The sequence below is a fragment of the Jaculus jaculus genome, chromosome 5 (assembly GCF_020740685.1).
Source record: "Jaculus jaculus isolate mJacJac1 chromosome 5, mJacJac1.mat.Y.cur, whole genome shotgun sequence".
Classification (NCBI taxonomy): Eukaryota; Metazoa; Chordata; class Mammalia; order Rodentia; family Dipodidae; genus Jaculus; species Jaculus jaculus.
The window spans coordinates 44,287,669-44,302,168 of record NC_059106.1 but is presented as its reverse complement, the minus strand read 5'-3'; the positions used below and the strand labels follow the sequence as shown (position 1 = coordinate 44,302,168).

The following is a 14,500-nucleotide window of genomic DNA, read 5'->3' as shown; positions in this document are numbered from 1 at the left end:
TGACATGGGTTTATCTTTTCTCCCTTTAGAGAGTTTTGAGGTGACAGTCACCAAAGAAGGTGATCAAGGGTTCTTTGTCTCCCTCTTACGAATATTAACCCACTAACTTTGTTTATAAAATTGGGAATCAGCCCTTAAACAGAAGCAGCTGTCATGCTCTTTCACCCCTATTTATTCTCCTATTTTGTTTCAATTTTTTTTTTTGAGTGTATCTATGAAAATTGTATGTAACCAGACCCTTGGTTAGAAATATCTGGAAATCAGACATCCATTTGAACTACAGGACAATACTATGTTTTTGTTTAATCGAACTCCATAGATTTGCTTTGTCACATTTTTCTATTTGTTGGACTTGTGGAAGAGATCAGCCTTAGTGTGAAATCAGTTTTGTGAAGTTCCATGTATTCATCGAAGCCTCACACTTGTTCTCCCATGGGCAAGAATGGAAATAATAGATTTTTAACCTCTAAGTAGGCTTCTCTGCCCATTGAGCTGCAGTGAAGCTCCCAGGCCTGTGCCCTCCTCAGGTTTGGTAGGGTGAAGCCGAAACAAGGGAGAGCCTAGCCAACCCCCCCCCCCCCTTAAGCGCCTCTGGATGACAGCTGTTGAAATGGATGCCTGAGAAGTTGGTATTTCTACCTCTCTCTTAGCAGTTTGTTTTGATTCCCTAATTTTAGCCAGGCTCATTGCACAGGAAGACTTGATTTCTTTCTTTCTTTCTTTTTTTGACAGAATTTCTATAATTGTGGCGCTGGTCCTATAGCTCACGCTTCTTCCTCTCTCAACACTTAACTGTACAGTTTTATCTCCTCTCTGGTTCAAATGCAGAGAGCTGCCCTGGTAGCTGGGTGTGCTCAGGCCTAGGCTGTTGCTAATGAGACTTGTTTTGCCCTCCGAGCCATCCTAAGTGCTCCTGTGGAATGCCTGTCTGTCTTCTCTCTCGTACTCCTGCATGAATGGATGCGAAGTAAACAAGTTGCTTGGAAAGCCAGAAGCTGCTGCTTTTTACTAAAGCCCCAGAACTCACCCATGTTAAAGCCCAGTGCGCCCCTGCTTTGTCCGCAGACCCTCCAACCCCTCCCCTGGCTGCCGAATTGTTTCTCATTTCCTTTGGGGGCGGAGGGCAATGTGCAGCGGTTGGTGTGGCGGACCCTCTAACCTATTCTGCATTGACCACCCCTCCCCCCCAGGTGAGATTTGTGGCTTTACAATTCACGGGCAGAATGTGCCCTTTGATGCAGTGGTGGTGGACAAATCCACCGGGGAGGGAGAAATCCGCTCCAGGGAGAAGCTGGACTGCGAGCTGCAGAAGGACTACACGTTCACCATCCAGGCCTACGACTGCGGGAAGGGACCCGATGGCGCCGGCATGAAGAAGTCCCACAAGTAAGCAAGACGAGCCACGGGCAGAAAGAACCTCCCGGATAAGTGTGTGTGGGGGGGGGGGGACGGGGACGGGGGGGGGCTGTGGTGTGTGAAGGAAACAAAAGTGATTACTTTGTCCCCACAGGGTCTATAGATAGACCATCAAGTCTCTGGGGGCAGGAGTCGAGCCTTTTTCGTTTTTGTTTTTTTGATTTTTTTGAGGTAGGGTCTCACTCTAGCCCTAGAATTTACTATGAAGTCTCAGGGTGCCTTGAACTCATGGTGATCCTTCTACCTCTGCCTCCCAAGTGCTGGGATTAAAGGTGTGACACCTCGCCCAGCTAGGCGTCCACTCTCACATGCAGCTCCTAGCAAGGGCCTGATGTGCAGCAGGTTTTAGAGTATGAATGACTTCATCCCACTACATACTCTTTTTTTAAAAAAACTTTATTGTTTATTTACTTATTTGAGAGAGAGAGAAAAAGGCAGAGGGAGGGAGAGAGAGAATGGGCACGCCAGGGCCTCCAGCCACCGCAAACAAATTCCAGATGCATGCACCCCCTTGTGCATCTGGCTTACGTGGGTCTTGAGGAATGGAACTGAGGTCCTTTGGCTTTGCAGGCAGATGTCTTAACTGCTAAGCCATCTCTCCAGCCCCCCACCATATACTCTTAATAAATAAACCAAGGCCCCACTGAACAAGGCGGCACATGCCTTGTGATCCAGGCACTTGGGGGCTGAGGTAGGCAGACCACAAGTTTGAGGATAGCCTGAGCCGGAGGGGGAGGGGAGGGAGGAGAGCAGGAAGGCAGACTACAGGAGAGAGAGACACACACAGGCCCTGCTCAGTTTTTCTGAGGAAAATTATCTTGTTAAATTTATCTTTTCCTGCAAATCCTAGAGGTGTATAAAGAGCCAGGCGTGGAGGCGCAGGCCTTTAATCCCAGCACTTGGGAGAAGAGGTAGGAGGATTGCCGAGAGTTTGAGGCCACCAGGTCAGCCTGAGCTAGTGTGAGACCCTACCTCGAAAAGCCAAAAATAAACCACAAAAACTAGCCATGAAGAAAGCAGGGAGCTCTGCTCCTGTGATCCTGTTGAGTCCATACGCCTCCTGCCAGCTGAGAACTCCGCTCTCACAGAGAGGGCGCAGGACAAGACATGGACTTAGAATTCTTGACTTTGCCGCTTACTAGCCCCTTGACATGACTCAAGTTTAACATTGCTGGGTCTCAGGTTCTCCTTAGTGTATCTGCTAAGAAAAGAGGTGTGGGCGACACGCGATCCATACAGGTTGTGAGGGGCACACCAGATGAATGGCCTGGGGCTGAGGAGGCTCTTGGTGAAGTGTTATGCTATGTTCCAGCAAATCATCCTTCATTGTCTTTCTTTTTTTTTTTTTTTTTGAGATAGGGTCTCACTCTAGCCCAGGCTGACCCGGAATTCACTCTATAGTCTCAGGCTAGCCTCAAACTCATGGCAATCCTCCTAACTCTGCCTCCTGAGTGCTACAATTAAAGTTGTGCGCCATCATGCCAGGCCTTATCTTTTTCTTTTCTTTCTTTTTTATTTTTGTCTCGCATGCATGTGTGTGTGCACCAGAGTGCACGTGTGGAGGCCAGAAATTGATGTTGAGTGTCTTCCTCAGTTGCTCACCACCTCATTTGGTTTTGAAATGGTCTCGTACTGAACCTAGAGCTTGCTGATTCAGCTAGACTAGCTAGCCACTTAAAACCAAGGGGAGCCGGGCGTGGTGGCGCACGCCTGTAATCCCAGCACTCGGGAGGTAGAGGTAGGAGGATTACTGTGAGTTCAAGGCCAAACTGAGACTACAGAGTGAATTCCAGGTCAACCTGGGCTAGAGTGAGACTCTAGCTCAGAAAACAACAGGCAAACAAACCAAATAACGCCTAGGGGAACCTTCTAACTCTGCTTTGTCAACACTGGGCACCACCATGCCCGGCATTTTACATGGGTGCTGGGGATCCAAACTGAGGGCCTCATTATCACATAACATATATTTACCCACTGAGCCATCTCCTCATCCCCAGTCCTCACCTTTTTATGCAGTATGACATGCAGTATGATTTTTTTTTCCTTTGATGCTAGGATGGAAGTTGTTCATGCCGAATAAACACTTTACCATGGACCTGTACTCCCATCCCAAGAAGATATATTTTGACCAAACACCTAGTCGATTCAGAAACACTCCTGACTGATTACCTTGAAACCTATGAGCCTAGTTTAATGGCACACAGCTGAGGACATAGAAAATGGCAACCAGGGCTGGAGAGATGGCTTAGTGATTAAGGCACTTGCCTGTGAAGCCTAAGGACTCAGGTTTGATTCCCCAGGACCCACACAAGCCAGATGCATAGGTGGTGCATGCGTCTGGAATTTGTTTGTAGTGGCTGGAGACCCTGCATGCCCCCTCTATCTGCCCCCCCTTCTCTCCCTCTCAAATAAATGAATAAATACATAAATAAATTAAATATTTAAAAAGAAAGAAAATGTCATTTATGTAATCAGTGCCAAGTCTGATTCCCCAGTATTCGTGTAAAAAGCTGGCTCTGTGGAGAACCACTGGGGCTAGAGAACAGCAGCCACGGGTTGAGTAAGAAATTCCATCCAAAGCAAACACTTAGATAAGCAGTCAGGGACACATGACGTTCTCCTCTGTCTTCCATACTCGATTGCACAGGGCACATGCATCTGCATAAACAGGTGCGTATGTACCTCACACACCACACATAAGGGGAAAAATTAGGGCAGAATTGACATCCTTTGAGTAAGAGATAGGGGAAAAAAAAAAGCCACAATAGCTTTTTTTCCCTCTTGGTCCAGAGCGACTGTTCACATCCAGGTGAACGATGTGAACGAGTATGCGCCCGTGTTCAAGGAGAAGTCCTACAAAGCGTCCGTGGTGGAGGGGAAGCAGTCTGGCAGCATCCTGAGGGTGGAGGCTGTGGATGCAGACTGCTCCCCTCAGTTCAGCCAGATCTGCAGCTACGAGATCGTCACCCCAGACGTGCCATTTACTGTGGACAAAGACGGTAAGAACAGAGGAGCCTGCTTCCCCAGCCCGGGTGGGCAGCCTCCCATGGCCCGGCCCTTCTACTCCGGTTGGCTGGGTGTCACAGTTCCCAGTGCTGTCACAGAATCAGGGCAGCTCACAGGCTGGGGATTCACACTGGAGTGTTTACTCTGCCCTGACAGCATCTCTGCAAGCCAGAAATCTGGGCTCTCTTCCTGCTTTCCTAACCAGATCGAATGGAAGCCCTCACTCAACATACTTCTACTTAAAAAAAAAAAAAAGACATTTCCTTTTAATTTATTTTTTAAACTATGAATTCTTTTTTTAAAAAAAATTTATTTTTATTTACTTATTTAGAGAGAGTCAGACACTGAGAGAGTGACTATGTGCGCCAGGGCCTTCAGTCACTGCAAACAAACTCCAGACACATGTGTTACCTTGGCATCTGGCTTATATGGGTCCTGGGAATTGAACCAGGCTCCTTAGGCATATCCGGCAACTGCTTTAACTGCTAAGCCATCTTTTCAGCCCGATTTTATTTTATTTATTTAAGAGAGAGAGATGGGTGTGCCAGGAACTACAAACGAACTCCAGATGGATGTGCATCACCTTGTGCATCTGGCTTATGTGGGTCCTTGGGAATGGAACCTGGGTCCTCTGGCTGTGTAGGCAGGCGCCCTACCTACTGAGCCATCTCTCCACCCCTTTTCCCTCCTTTTATCTTCTTAGTTTTTAATCCACATGCAACTGCTTCCTTCTGCCCCCTCCTCCATCAAATCCAAGGCTTCTTGGTCATGCATGCTTTGACCTCCATCCCCCAGGCCCTTTGGCCTCATCTTGAAGATGAGGGGTTTATTCATTTATTTTGAGACAGGGACTCCCTTTGTAGCCCAGGCTTACAACAAACTCGTGATCCCCTTAACTCAGCTTCCCAAATGCTGTGATTATTTATGAGTATTCATTGCACCCTGTATTTAGTAATTAAGCAGAAATAACTCTTTAGAGCTCAAATTCTTTATATGGTAATAGGGTTTTTTTGTTTTGGGGTTTTTGTTTTTTTTTTCCAAGGTAGGGCCTCACTCTAGCCCAGGCTGACCTGGAATTCACTTTGTATTCTCAGGGTGGCCTCGAACTCAGAGTGATCCTTCTACCTCTGCCTCCTGAGTGCTGGGATTAAAGGTGTGCACCACCACATCCAGTGGTAATAGTCTCTTAATGGTAATACAGTACCTCCATTATACAGAGTCCTTGTTAGAATTATGGGTGTGATAGACCTTTTTTTTCCTTTGGTATTTTTGAGGCAGGGTCTCATTCTACCCCAGGCTGACCTGGGACTTACTCTGTAGTTGTAGGCTGACCTCAAACTCATAATGATCTTTCTACTTCTGCCTTTCAAGTGCTGGGATTAAAGGCATGCATGACCATGTCTGGTGGATATTTAAAAAATGGGAAAAAAAAGTTTTTAAAAAACTTGAGATGGGCTTAGTGGTTAAGGCGTTTGCAAAGCCAAAGGACCTAGGTTCAATTCCCCAGGACCCACATTATCCAGATGCACAAGGGGGTACACATGTCTGGTGTTTGTTTGCAGTGGCTGGAGGCCCTGGCGTGCCCATTCTCTCTCTTTCTCTTTTCCTCTTTCTCTGTCAAATAAATAAATAAAGGCTGGCGAGATGGCTTAGTTTAACCACTAAGGCACTTGCCTGCAAAAAAGGACCTCAGTTCGATTCCCCAGGACCTACATAAGCCAGGTGCACAAGGTGGCGCATGCATCTGGAGCTTGTTTGTAGTGGCTGGAGGCCTTGGTGCACAACCCCCCCCCCATGTCTTTCTGTCTCTCAAATAAATAATTTTTAAAAATAAGATATTTTTTTAAAAAACAAATGAGTAAATAATAATAAAGAATTTGAGAGAGGCAGAGAGAATGAGTATGGGTGCGCCAGGACCTCCTGCTTTGGCACACAAACTCTAAACTCATGCCCCGGATTGTGGCATCTGGCTTTACCTGGGTACTGGAGAACTGAATGCAGACCACCAGGCTTCGCAAGCGAGTGCTGAGCCATCTCTCCAGCCCTGTGATAGACAGTTTTAGACTTACGTACTCAAATTTTAAAAGGCAGGTCTCATTTCAAGATGGGTGGGGCAGGAAATCTCTCTTCCTCCTTTTTTCATTCTGGAAATTGAACTTGGGGTTTTTGCTTCTCATGTGCTAAGCATGTGCTCCACTGAGCCAAACCCCAGCCTAACTTTAACTTTTCTTTTTCTTTTTTGAGGTGGGGAAGACAGGGTCTCATGTGGCCTAGACTGTTTTTGAACTTTCTGTATAGCCAAGCATGACTTTAAACTTGTAATCCTTCTGCCTCTACCTCACAAGTATTAGAATCATAGGTATATGCCACTACACCCAGTTTGTTACTGGGGATTAAATCCAAGGCTTCATATAAGATGGGCAAGCACTGTACCACCTGAGCTACATTATACCCAGCCATCAACTTTTTTCTTAGTTTTTTTCTTTAACACAGTGTTCATCAATGCAATTTGATCTTGTATTTAATATTTGAGGTTCTTGAGCTATTTTGCCTTTTTAAAATTCTCTTATATGCAAGTTGTTAATATAAAACTAAGTGTGGAAACTGGAGAAAGAAACAGAGACTTCATTGCGTGGATCCAGCCTGTTCTTAAACAACTTGGCATGGATTCTGTGTAGGCTTGAGCTCAGGTGGGTCAGGGCAGCATTTTGATCTCAAGTCTGAGTTTATTTCCGGGTCAGCAGCACACATGCACCGCAGGGAAAAGCTGGCTCTCACTGTTGCTCTTCTCTTCTGCCAGGTTATATAAAAAACACTGAGAAGCTAAGCTCCGGGAAAGAGCATCAGTATAAGTTGACCGTCACTGCGTATGACTGTGGGAAGAAAAGAGCCACAGAAGATGTTCTGGTGAAGGTCAGCATTAAGCCCACCTGCACCCCTGGGTGGCAAGGTGAGCCACGGTCTCTTTAGTTCCCCCATCTGTTCTGGAAACTTAAAATACCACAAACAACCTAACGTGTGAGTTTTCCTTCTTTCCTCCCTCCCCCACTCGTGGACCAACACAGGTTGGAGCAATAGGATTGAGTATGAGCCTGGCACCGGGGCTTTGGCTGTCTTCCCAAACATCCAACTGGAGACGTGTGATGAGCCGATTGCCTCAGTGCAGGTCACAGTGGAGCTAGAGACCAGCCACATTGGGAAAGGCTGTGACCGGGACACTTACTCTGAGAAGTCCCTTCATCGGCTCTGTGGTAAGGAGACGTCGTGTTCCCAGCCTTCAGTTTTTAGGGAAGGCAAGGAACCCCTTATTAAAGCAGAACCCTTGTGTGTATAAAGATAGACAGTGCAGATACTGACTTTCTGAAATGGCTTTTGCTGCCTTGTTGGATAGTTCTCATCCAGGATGGGTGTCAGACAGTACGTAAACCCCCAAAGTTTTAGACTGTTAAGTGAGTATGTATTTAAAGAGCTACTGAGTCATTCAGAGTCATCCAAATAGGGATGATGTAAAACTAAGGAGCTGGGGCTAGAGAGGTGGTTTAGCAGTTAAGGCGCTTGCCTACAAAGCCTAAGAACTCATGTTCGAATCTCAAGGTCCCATGTAAGTCAGACACACAATGATGCAAATGTACAATGTTGTGCATGCACATAAGGGGGCACATGCATCTGGAGCGTCTGCAGTGGCTGGATGCCCTGGCACACCCATTTTTTTCTCTCTCTCTCTCTCAAAAGAAGTTTAAAAAAAATTCAAAATTAAAGAAAACTAGGGAGTAGGCACAGCCGTGTGCCTCTGTAGTGACAGCTACAGGATCGCTTCAGTCCAGAAGCTCCAGATAGCCTGGGCAGCATAGGACACACTGACTCAGTAACAGTAACAACCACCACCACCACAGGAAAGAGTACGTGATGTATAAAGGTTCTTTTCTCGGGGCTGAAGGGATGGCTTAGCAGTTAAGGTGTTTGCCTGCAAAGCCAAAGGACCTAGGTTCGATTCCCCAGGACCCACATTAGCCAGATGCACAAGGGGGCGCATGCATCTGGAGTTTGTTTGCAGTGGCTGGAGGCCCTGGCGTGCTCATTCATTTTCTCTCCTTCTCTCTCTCCCTCTCCCTCTTTCTCTGTCAAAGAAAGAAATCAATAAAAAAAATTTTTAAAAAACCAAAGTGTTAAAAGAAAAAAGATTATTTTCTTAGCCAAAGAGTGTAGGTAAGTGGTAGAGCACTTGCCTAGCATGTACAAGGTTCAGTCGTCTATATTGCAATTAAATAAATAAAACACAAGCCCTAATTTCTTTCTTCCCAACATGCCTTCAGAGTAGGTGGTCTGGCCTTGTTTTCACAAAGGGATTAAGCTGAAATTAAGGGAAGGTTAGCAGCTAGCTCAAGAGCACATGTTACTGGAAAGACCAGGCTGCTCTCTGGTCTAGGAAAACCAAGGACCAAATTACCAAGGCCAGCTTTGTGTGTGTGTGTGGGGGGGGGGGGTCGTATATTTAGAGGAGAATCTGGATCTGGGTGTAGTGGCACGTGTCTGTGATCCTAGTACTTGGGAGGCTGAGGCAAGAAGATTGCTGTGAGCTAGAGAACAAGCCCATGTCTCAACAAAAAGAAAGAAAAGCCGGGTGTGGTGGCGCACACCTTTAATCCCAGCTCTCAGAAGGCAGAGGCAGGAGGATGACTGTGAGTTCAAGGTCACTCTGAAACTGCATAGTGAATTCCAGGTCAGCCTGAGCTAGGGTGTCACCCTGTCTCGAAAAACAAAACAAGCCAGGTGTGGTGGCTCACGCCTTTAATCCCAGCACTTGGGAGGCAGAGTTAGGATCACTGTGAGTTCGAGGCCACCCTGAGACTACAGAGTGAATTCCAGGTCAGCCTGTGCTAGAGTGAGACCCTACCTTGAAAAACCAAAAAACAACAAAGAAAAGAAAAACAAACAAAAAGATTTTAAAAAGAAAAGTTAAGTTTAGCTCAATAGTAGAGGACAGAGTTAGCATACATGAGGCCCTGAGTTCCATCCCAGCATCAGAAAGAGAAAAAGAAAAGTTTGCCTTAACATTATGTACCGGAGGTTATAAAAATTTCTATTGTCTGTCCTAGTAATTCCATTTTTTATATAGAATACTAAAGAGAATGCATGCATGTATTATGTATGAACACAGTAGGACACAAGTTTAGTAAAATAAAACTTTGCATTTGTATTCATAAAGGAGGAGTATTTATACTCAAGTGGCAAATTTTGGGGTGGAATTACAGGAAGTACTTCAGTTTTGTTTTTGTTTTTTATCTCTTCTCTTTTAAAAATAAGCCTCAGCTGTTAATATTGTGTGTCAGGTGTGGGGGAGGGTTATTTATGTTTTAGGGCTTTTTGGAGGGTTTTAAAAAATTATTATTTATTAAGAAGAAGAGAAGGCTCAGTGGTTAAAGTGCTTGCTTGCAAAGCCTGTTGGCCGGGGTTCATTTCCCCATTATCTATGTAAAGCCAGATACACAAAGTGTTGCATGCGTTTGGAGTTTGTTTACAAGGAGGGAGACAGAAATGGAGAGAAAGAGAGAATTGCCACTGTAAACAATCTACAGATACATGTGCCCTTTTTTTGCATCTGGCTTTATATGGGTAATGGAGAATGGAACCCAGGCCATCAGGCTTTACAATCAAGCACCTTTAACTGCTGAGCCCTTACTCTAATACAGTTTTCGATTTTTTTTTTTTTTTTTTTGGTTTTTCAAGGTAGGGTCTCACTCTAGCCCAGGCTGGCCTGGAATTCACTATGGAGTCTCAGGGTGGCCTTGAACTCATGGCAATCCTCCTACCTCTGCCTCCCGAGTGCTGGGATTAAAGGCGTGCGCCACCACGCCCAGCCAGTTTTCAATTTTTGAGACAGAGTCTCACACTGTAGCTCAGGCTGACCTGACTGACATTCAGTGTGTATCTCTGGCTGGCCTTGAACTTGGAATGCTGCTGCCTCCGTCTCCTTGTGTACTAATATGTTTTAATAAAATAGCCTTTATTTTTGAGGAAAAATAAAATCAAACTAGCAAATTGTCTAGCCTTGACCTTACTGTGGTTTGAAACGGCTCTTCGTGGGACTGACGTTGGGGTGTCTCTGTGGTTTCAGGGGCTGCTGCTGGCACTGCCGAGCTGCTTCCTTCCCCCAGCAGCTCCTTGAACTGGACCATTGGCCTCCCCACTGACAATGGCCATGACAGTGACCAGGTCTTTGAGTTCAATGGTACCCAGGCAGTGAGGATCCCAGATGGTATTGTGTCCCTTGACCCCAAAGAACCCTTTACAATTTCTGTGTGGATGCGGCACGGGCCATTCGGCAGGAAGAAGGAGACAGTTCTCTGCAGTTCAGACAAAACAGGTCAGTTATACTTCTGTGTGCATGGCATCTCCCTTCAGCACCCATGGGTGGCTGGAAGCAGGTGCCTTTGTCTTCCCCAAAGCCTCCCAGTAGATAGTTGGTCCATAGACAATGCCCTGTGTTATATGCTGAGGTCACTCCATCCTCAAGAGACATAGCACTGGCATTAGGAGATGTCATAGATTATCAGTACTTCTCAGTAAAACCCAGGTGTATGTGTATCTAAACCCTGCCTGGGCCCAACTGGAACATTCATTTATGAAGGCAAAATTGTGCCTTCAAAATCTGTTAAGAAGCCAGGCGTGGTAGAGCATATCTTTAATCCCAGCACTCAGGAGGCAGAGGTAGGAGGATTGCCGTGAGTTCCAGGCCACCCTGAGACTCCACAGTGAATTCCAGGTCAGCCTGAGGTACAGTGAGTCCCTGCCTCGAAAAAAGAAAAAAATCTATCAAGGAGGGGACTGCAGAGGATGGGGTCAGTAGGTAAGAGCACTTGCTCTGCAAACATGAAGACCCGAGTTTCATCCCTAGTGCCCATGGAAAATTCTGGGCATGGCTGCACATGCCTGAAGAGACTGAAGGAAATAAAGCTGAAGTGATGAGTGCTAGAGGACACTTGATCTCCTCTGGCCTTTCCCAACATGGGCTGCACACACATGCATACACACATGCGTTCACTACACACACGCATGCACACACACACCCCTAAAAAAGTTACCCTTTCTCCCTTAAAAAAAGAATAGAGTAAGGAAAAAATTCTTATTTTTCCCTGGGCCTTAAGTTGGCAATTTACCCGTAGAACTGTTTTTGCAGATATGAACCGACACCATTATTCACTCTACATTCATGGGTGCAGACTGATTTTCCTTCTTCGTCAGGACCCTTCTGAAGAGAGGAAGTACAGACCCGCGGAGTTCCACTGGAAGTTGAACCAGGTGAGTAAAGTCTGACTTCACAGTTCTGCCTTCCGGGAGAGTCAGCCGAGGGCTGCAGCCTTGGCTGTGACGGCCTGTCTGTCGATCGCACAGGGTGTGGGCGTGCGGGTCACAGGCTAGCAATTCCCATCCACTGAGCTCCTCTTCACTGGAGCCTGTATTGTTTCCACGTACACATTTTATACCTAAAACACTAACGTAAAAGTTGGGTATTTTGCCAGGCATGGTGGCGCATGCCTTTGATCCCAGTGCTCAGGAGGCAGAGGTGGGAGGGTCACTGTGAGTTCAAGGCTACCCTGAGACTACCTAGTATATTTCAGGTCAGCCTGGGCTAGAGTGAAACCCTGTCTTGAAAAAACCAACCGAACAAACAAAAAACCCAAGAGCAGCCGGGTGTGGTAGGGCACACCTTTAATTGCAGCACTTGGGAGGCAGAGGCAGGAGGGTGGCTGTGAGCTCAAGGCCAGCCTGGGACTACAGAATGAGTTTCAGGTCAGCCTAGGGTAGAGTGAGACCCAACCTTGGAAAAACAAAACAAAACAACTCAAGAGTGTAAGTGAGAAAGGACAGAGTATAAGATCCTGGAGAGATGAAGTATGTCTGGTTGATTGCATTTTTCTCTTATTAATGAGATTTTTTTTGGGGGGGTGCATCTTTTTGAGGTAGGGTCTTGCACAGCCCAGGCTGACCTGGAATTCACTATATAGTCCCAGGCTGGCCTGGAATTCAGTGACCCTCCTCCCTCTGCCTCCTGAGTGCTAGGATTAAAGGTGTGCGCCAGCAAGCCTGGCCTGATGTGATTTTTGTGTATGAAAATAGTTCTTTCACAAAAGCTTTTAGCATGTTTTTTGTGTGTGCATGCACGTGTATGTGCATGTGCAGAGGCTGTCAGGTATCCTCCTCTGGTGCCCTTCAGCCAGCCTCACTGAACCTGGAGCTGCTTCTTCACGTCAGATTACTAACTTTTAAGCTTCAGCACTCTTCCTGTCTCTACTTACCTTGGGATTAGGGTTAGTTATGAATGGGCATTGACATATTGTTATATGCACTTTTTTTTAAATTTGTTTTTTGAGGCAAGCCCAACAGACTGCCCTCCCTCCCCCCCGCGTTAATGTGTGTATGAGAGAGAGAGAAAATTGGCATGCCAGGGCCTCCAGTCACCGTAATCGAACTCCAGATGCATGTGCCACCTCGAGCACATGTGTGACCTTGTGCATCTGGCTTAGGTGGATCAGGGGAGCTGAACATGGGTCCTTAGGCATCACAGTCAAACGTCTAAATCACGAAGCCATCTCTCCAGCTCTATGCCTGGCTTTTTATGTGGGCAGTTGGGGTCAAACTCAATTTCTCATGCTTACATCCCTTGTCCTATGATGAATAATAAAAGATTCCTGGCTTGAAATGCCCACGAGATGATGGTGTTACTTTGCTCTGTTTTGGAAGATTTTTTAAAAAATACCTTTCTTTCCCCCCCTGCAGAATGCTTTTGTGTTGGATTTTTTTTTTTTTCTTAATCTTTTCCTCTTTAGGAAGACCGATCTTTTTTTATACGTGACATTTTCCCCCACATCCAGCTATGTGGCTGGCTGCAGTGCTGTGTCTTTGGTTGAGAGGCAGGTTGACATACCATGCTTCCTCTTGGGTAGGTCTGTGATGAGGAGTGGCATCACTTCGTCCTCAATGTGGAATTCCCAAGTGTTACTCTCTACGTGGACGGTGTTTCTCATGAGCCCCTCTCTGTGACCGAGGACTACCCGCTTCATCCAACCAAGATAGAAACTCAGCTTGTGGTTGGTGCTTGCTGGCAAGGTAACAGTCATTCCCCCTCACCCAGTTCCCCGAGCCTCTGGAATTCAGTACTGCCTCTCCACTGAAGGAACAGATTCTTAGCAGTATTTTGCTGCCTCTATCCTCATGTCCTCTCTCTTTTCCTTTATCTCTGTGTAGCATTTAGGGGCACTATTGATGTAGTATTCATACAGAGTCCCACGTGTTAACATTGAGTGAAGGTGTGTTATGGACCAGAGTTCACCATCACCTGTAAATCTGGAAGGAGCGGTGCTAGAGGGACAGTGTGATTGGGAAGGAACTAGTTTATAAGTTGATCTGTTTATTAATATTAAGAGAAAAAGACAAGAGTCAATGTTCAGGCACAGAAATGTAGAGGATGCAATAGTTTGGGCATGCGGGACTCTCCCAGAGTATGTAACACTTGACAGCCTGGTAGCAACTTGATTAGAGAATTTTACCTTCATTACTTGCCATGTATGGAGAAAGACTTTGGAAGTCTTTACTGAAGGACTAGAAATGGGATAGAGTCCCCATGGCCAGAGCAAAACTATTGCTTGTGCCGGGAATGCTGGCGCACGCCTTTAATCCCAGCACTCAGGAGGCAAAGTTAGGAGGATCGCTGTGAGTTCGAGGCTACCCTGAGACTACATAGTGAATTCCAGGTCAGCCTGAGCTAGAGTGAGACCTTACCTCAAAAAACAAAACAAGGGGCTGGAGAGATGGCTTAGCGGTTAAGCGCTTGCCTGTGAAGCCTAAGGACCCCAGTTCGAGGCTCGGTTCCCCAGGTCCCACGTTAGCCAGATGCACAAGCGGGCGCACGCGTCTGGAGTTCGTTTGCAGAGGCTGGAAGCCCTGGCGCGCCCATTCTCTCTCTCCCCCTCTATCTGTCTTTCTCTCTGTGTCTGTCGCTCTCAAATAAATAAATAAAATTAAAAAAAAAAACCCCAACAACAATAACTGCTTGTTGTGGGACAGGCTGTGCTGATTT

The 14,500-nt window shown here is 46.3% G+C and overlaps 1 protein-coding gene across 6 annotated transcripts in view; it reads left to right on the top strand.

Annotated features, from left to right (window-relative positions):
- The window catches only part of Clstn1 (calsyntenin 1), a 78,819-nt gene that overhangs the window by 53,248 nt on the left and 11,071 nt on the right, over nt 1-14,500 (top strand). For 4 of the 6 annotated variants that reach the window (XM_045149487.1, XM_045149484.1, XM_045149482.1 and 1 more), the window contains 8 exons: nt 30-59; nt 1,191-1,386; nt 4,207-4,415; nt 7,223-7,372; nt 7,488-7,673; nt 10,538-10,786; nt 11,600-11,721; nt 13,368-13,530. In XM_045149487.1, the coding sequence (XP_045005422.1) occupies nt 30-59; nt 1,191-1,386; nt 4,207-4,415; nt 7,223-7,372; nt 7,488-7,673; nt 10,538-10,786; nt 11,600-11,721; nt 13,368-13,530 (1,305 nt within the window). The remainder of the gene's footprint in view (nt 1-29; nt 60-1,190; nt 1,387-4,206; nt 4,416-7,222; nt 7,373-7,487; nt 7,674-10,537; nt 10,787-11,599; nt 11,722-13,367; nt 13,531-14,500) is intronic. The other 2 variants (XM_045149485.1, XM_045149483.1) reach the window with 1 other exon arrangement.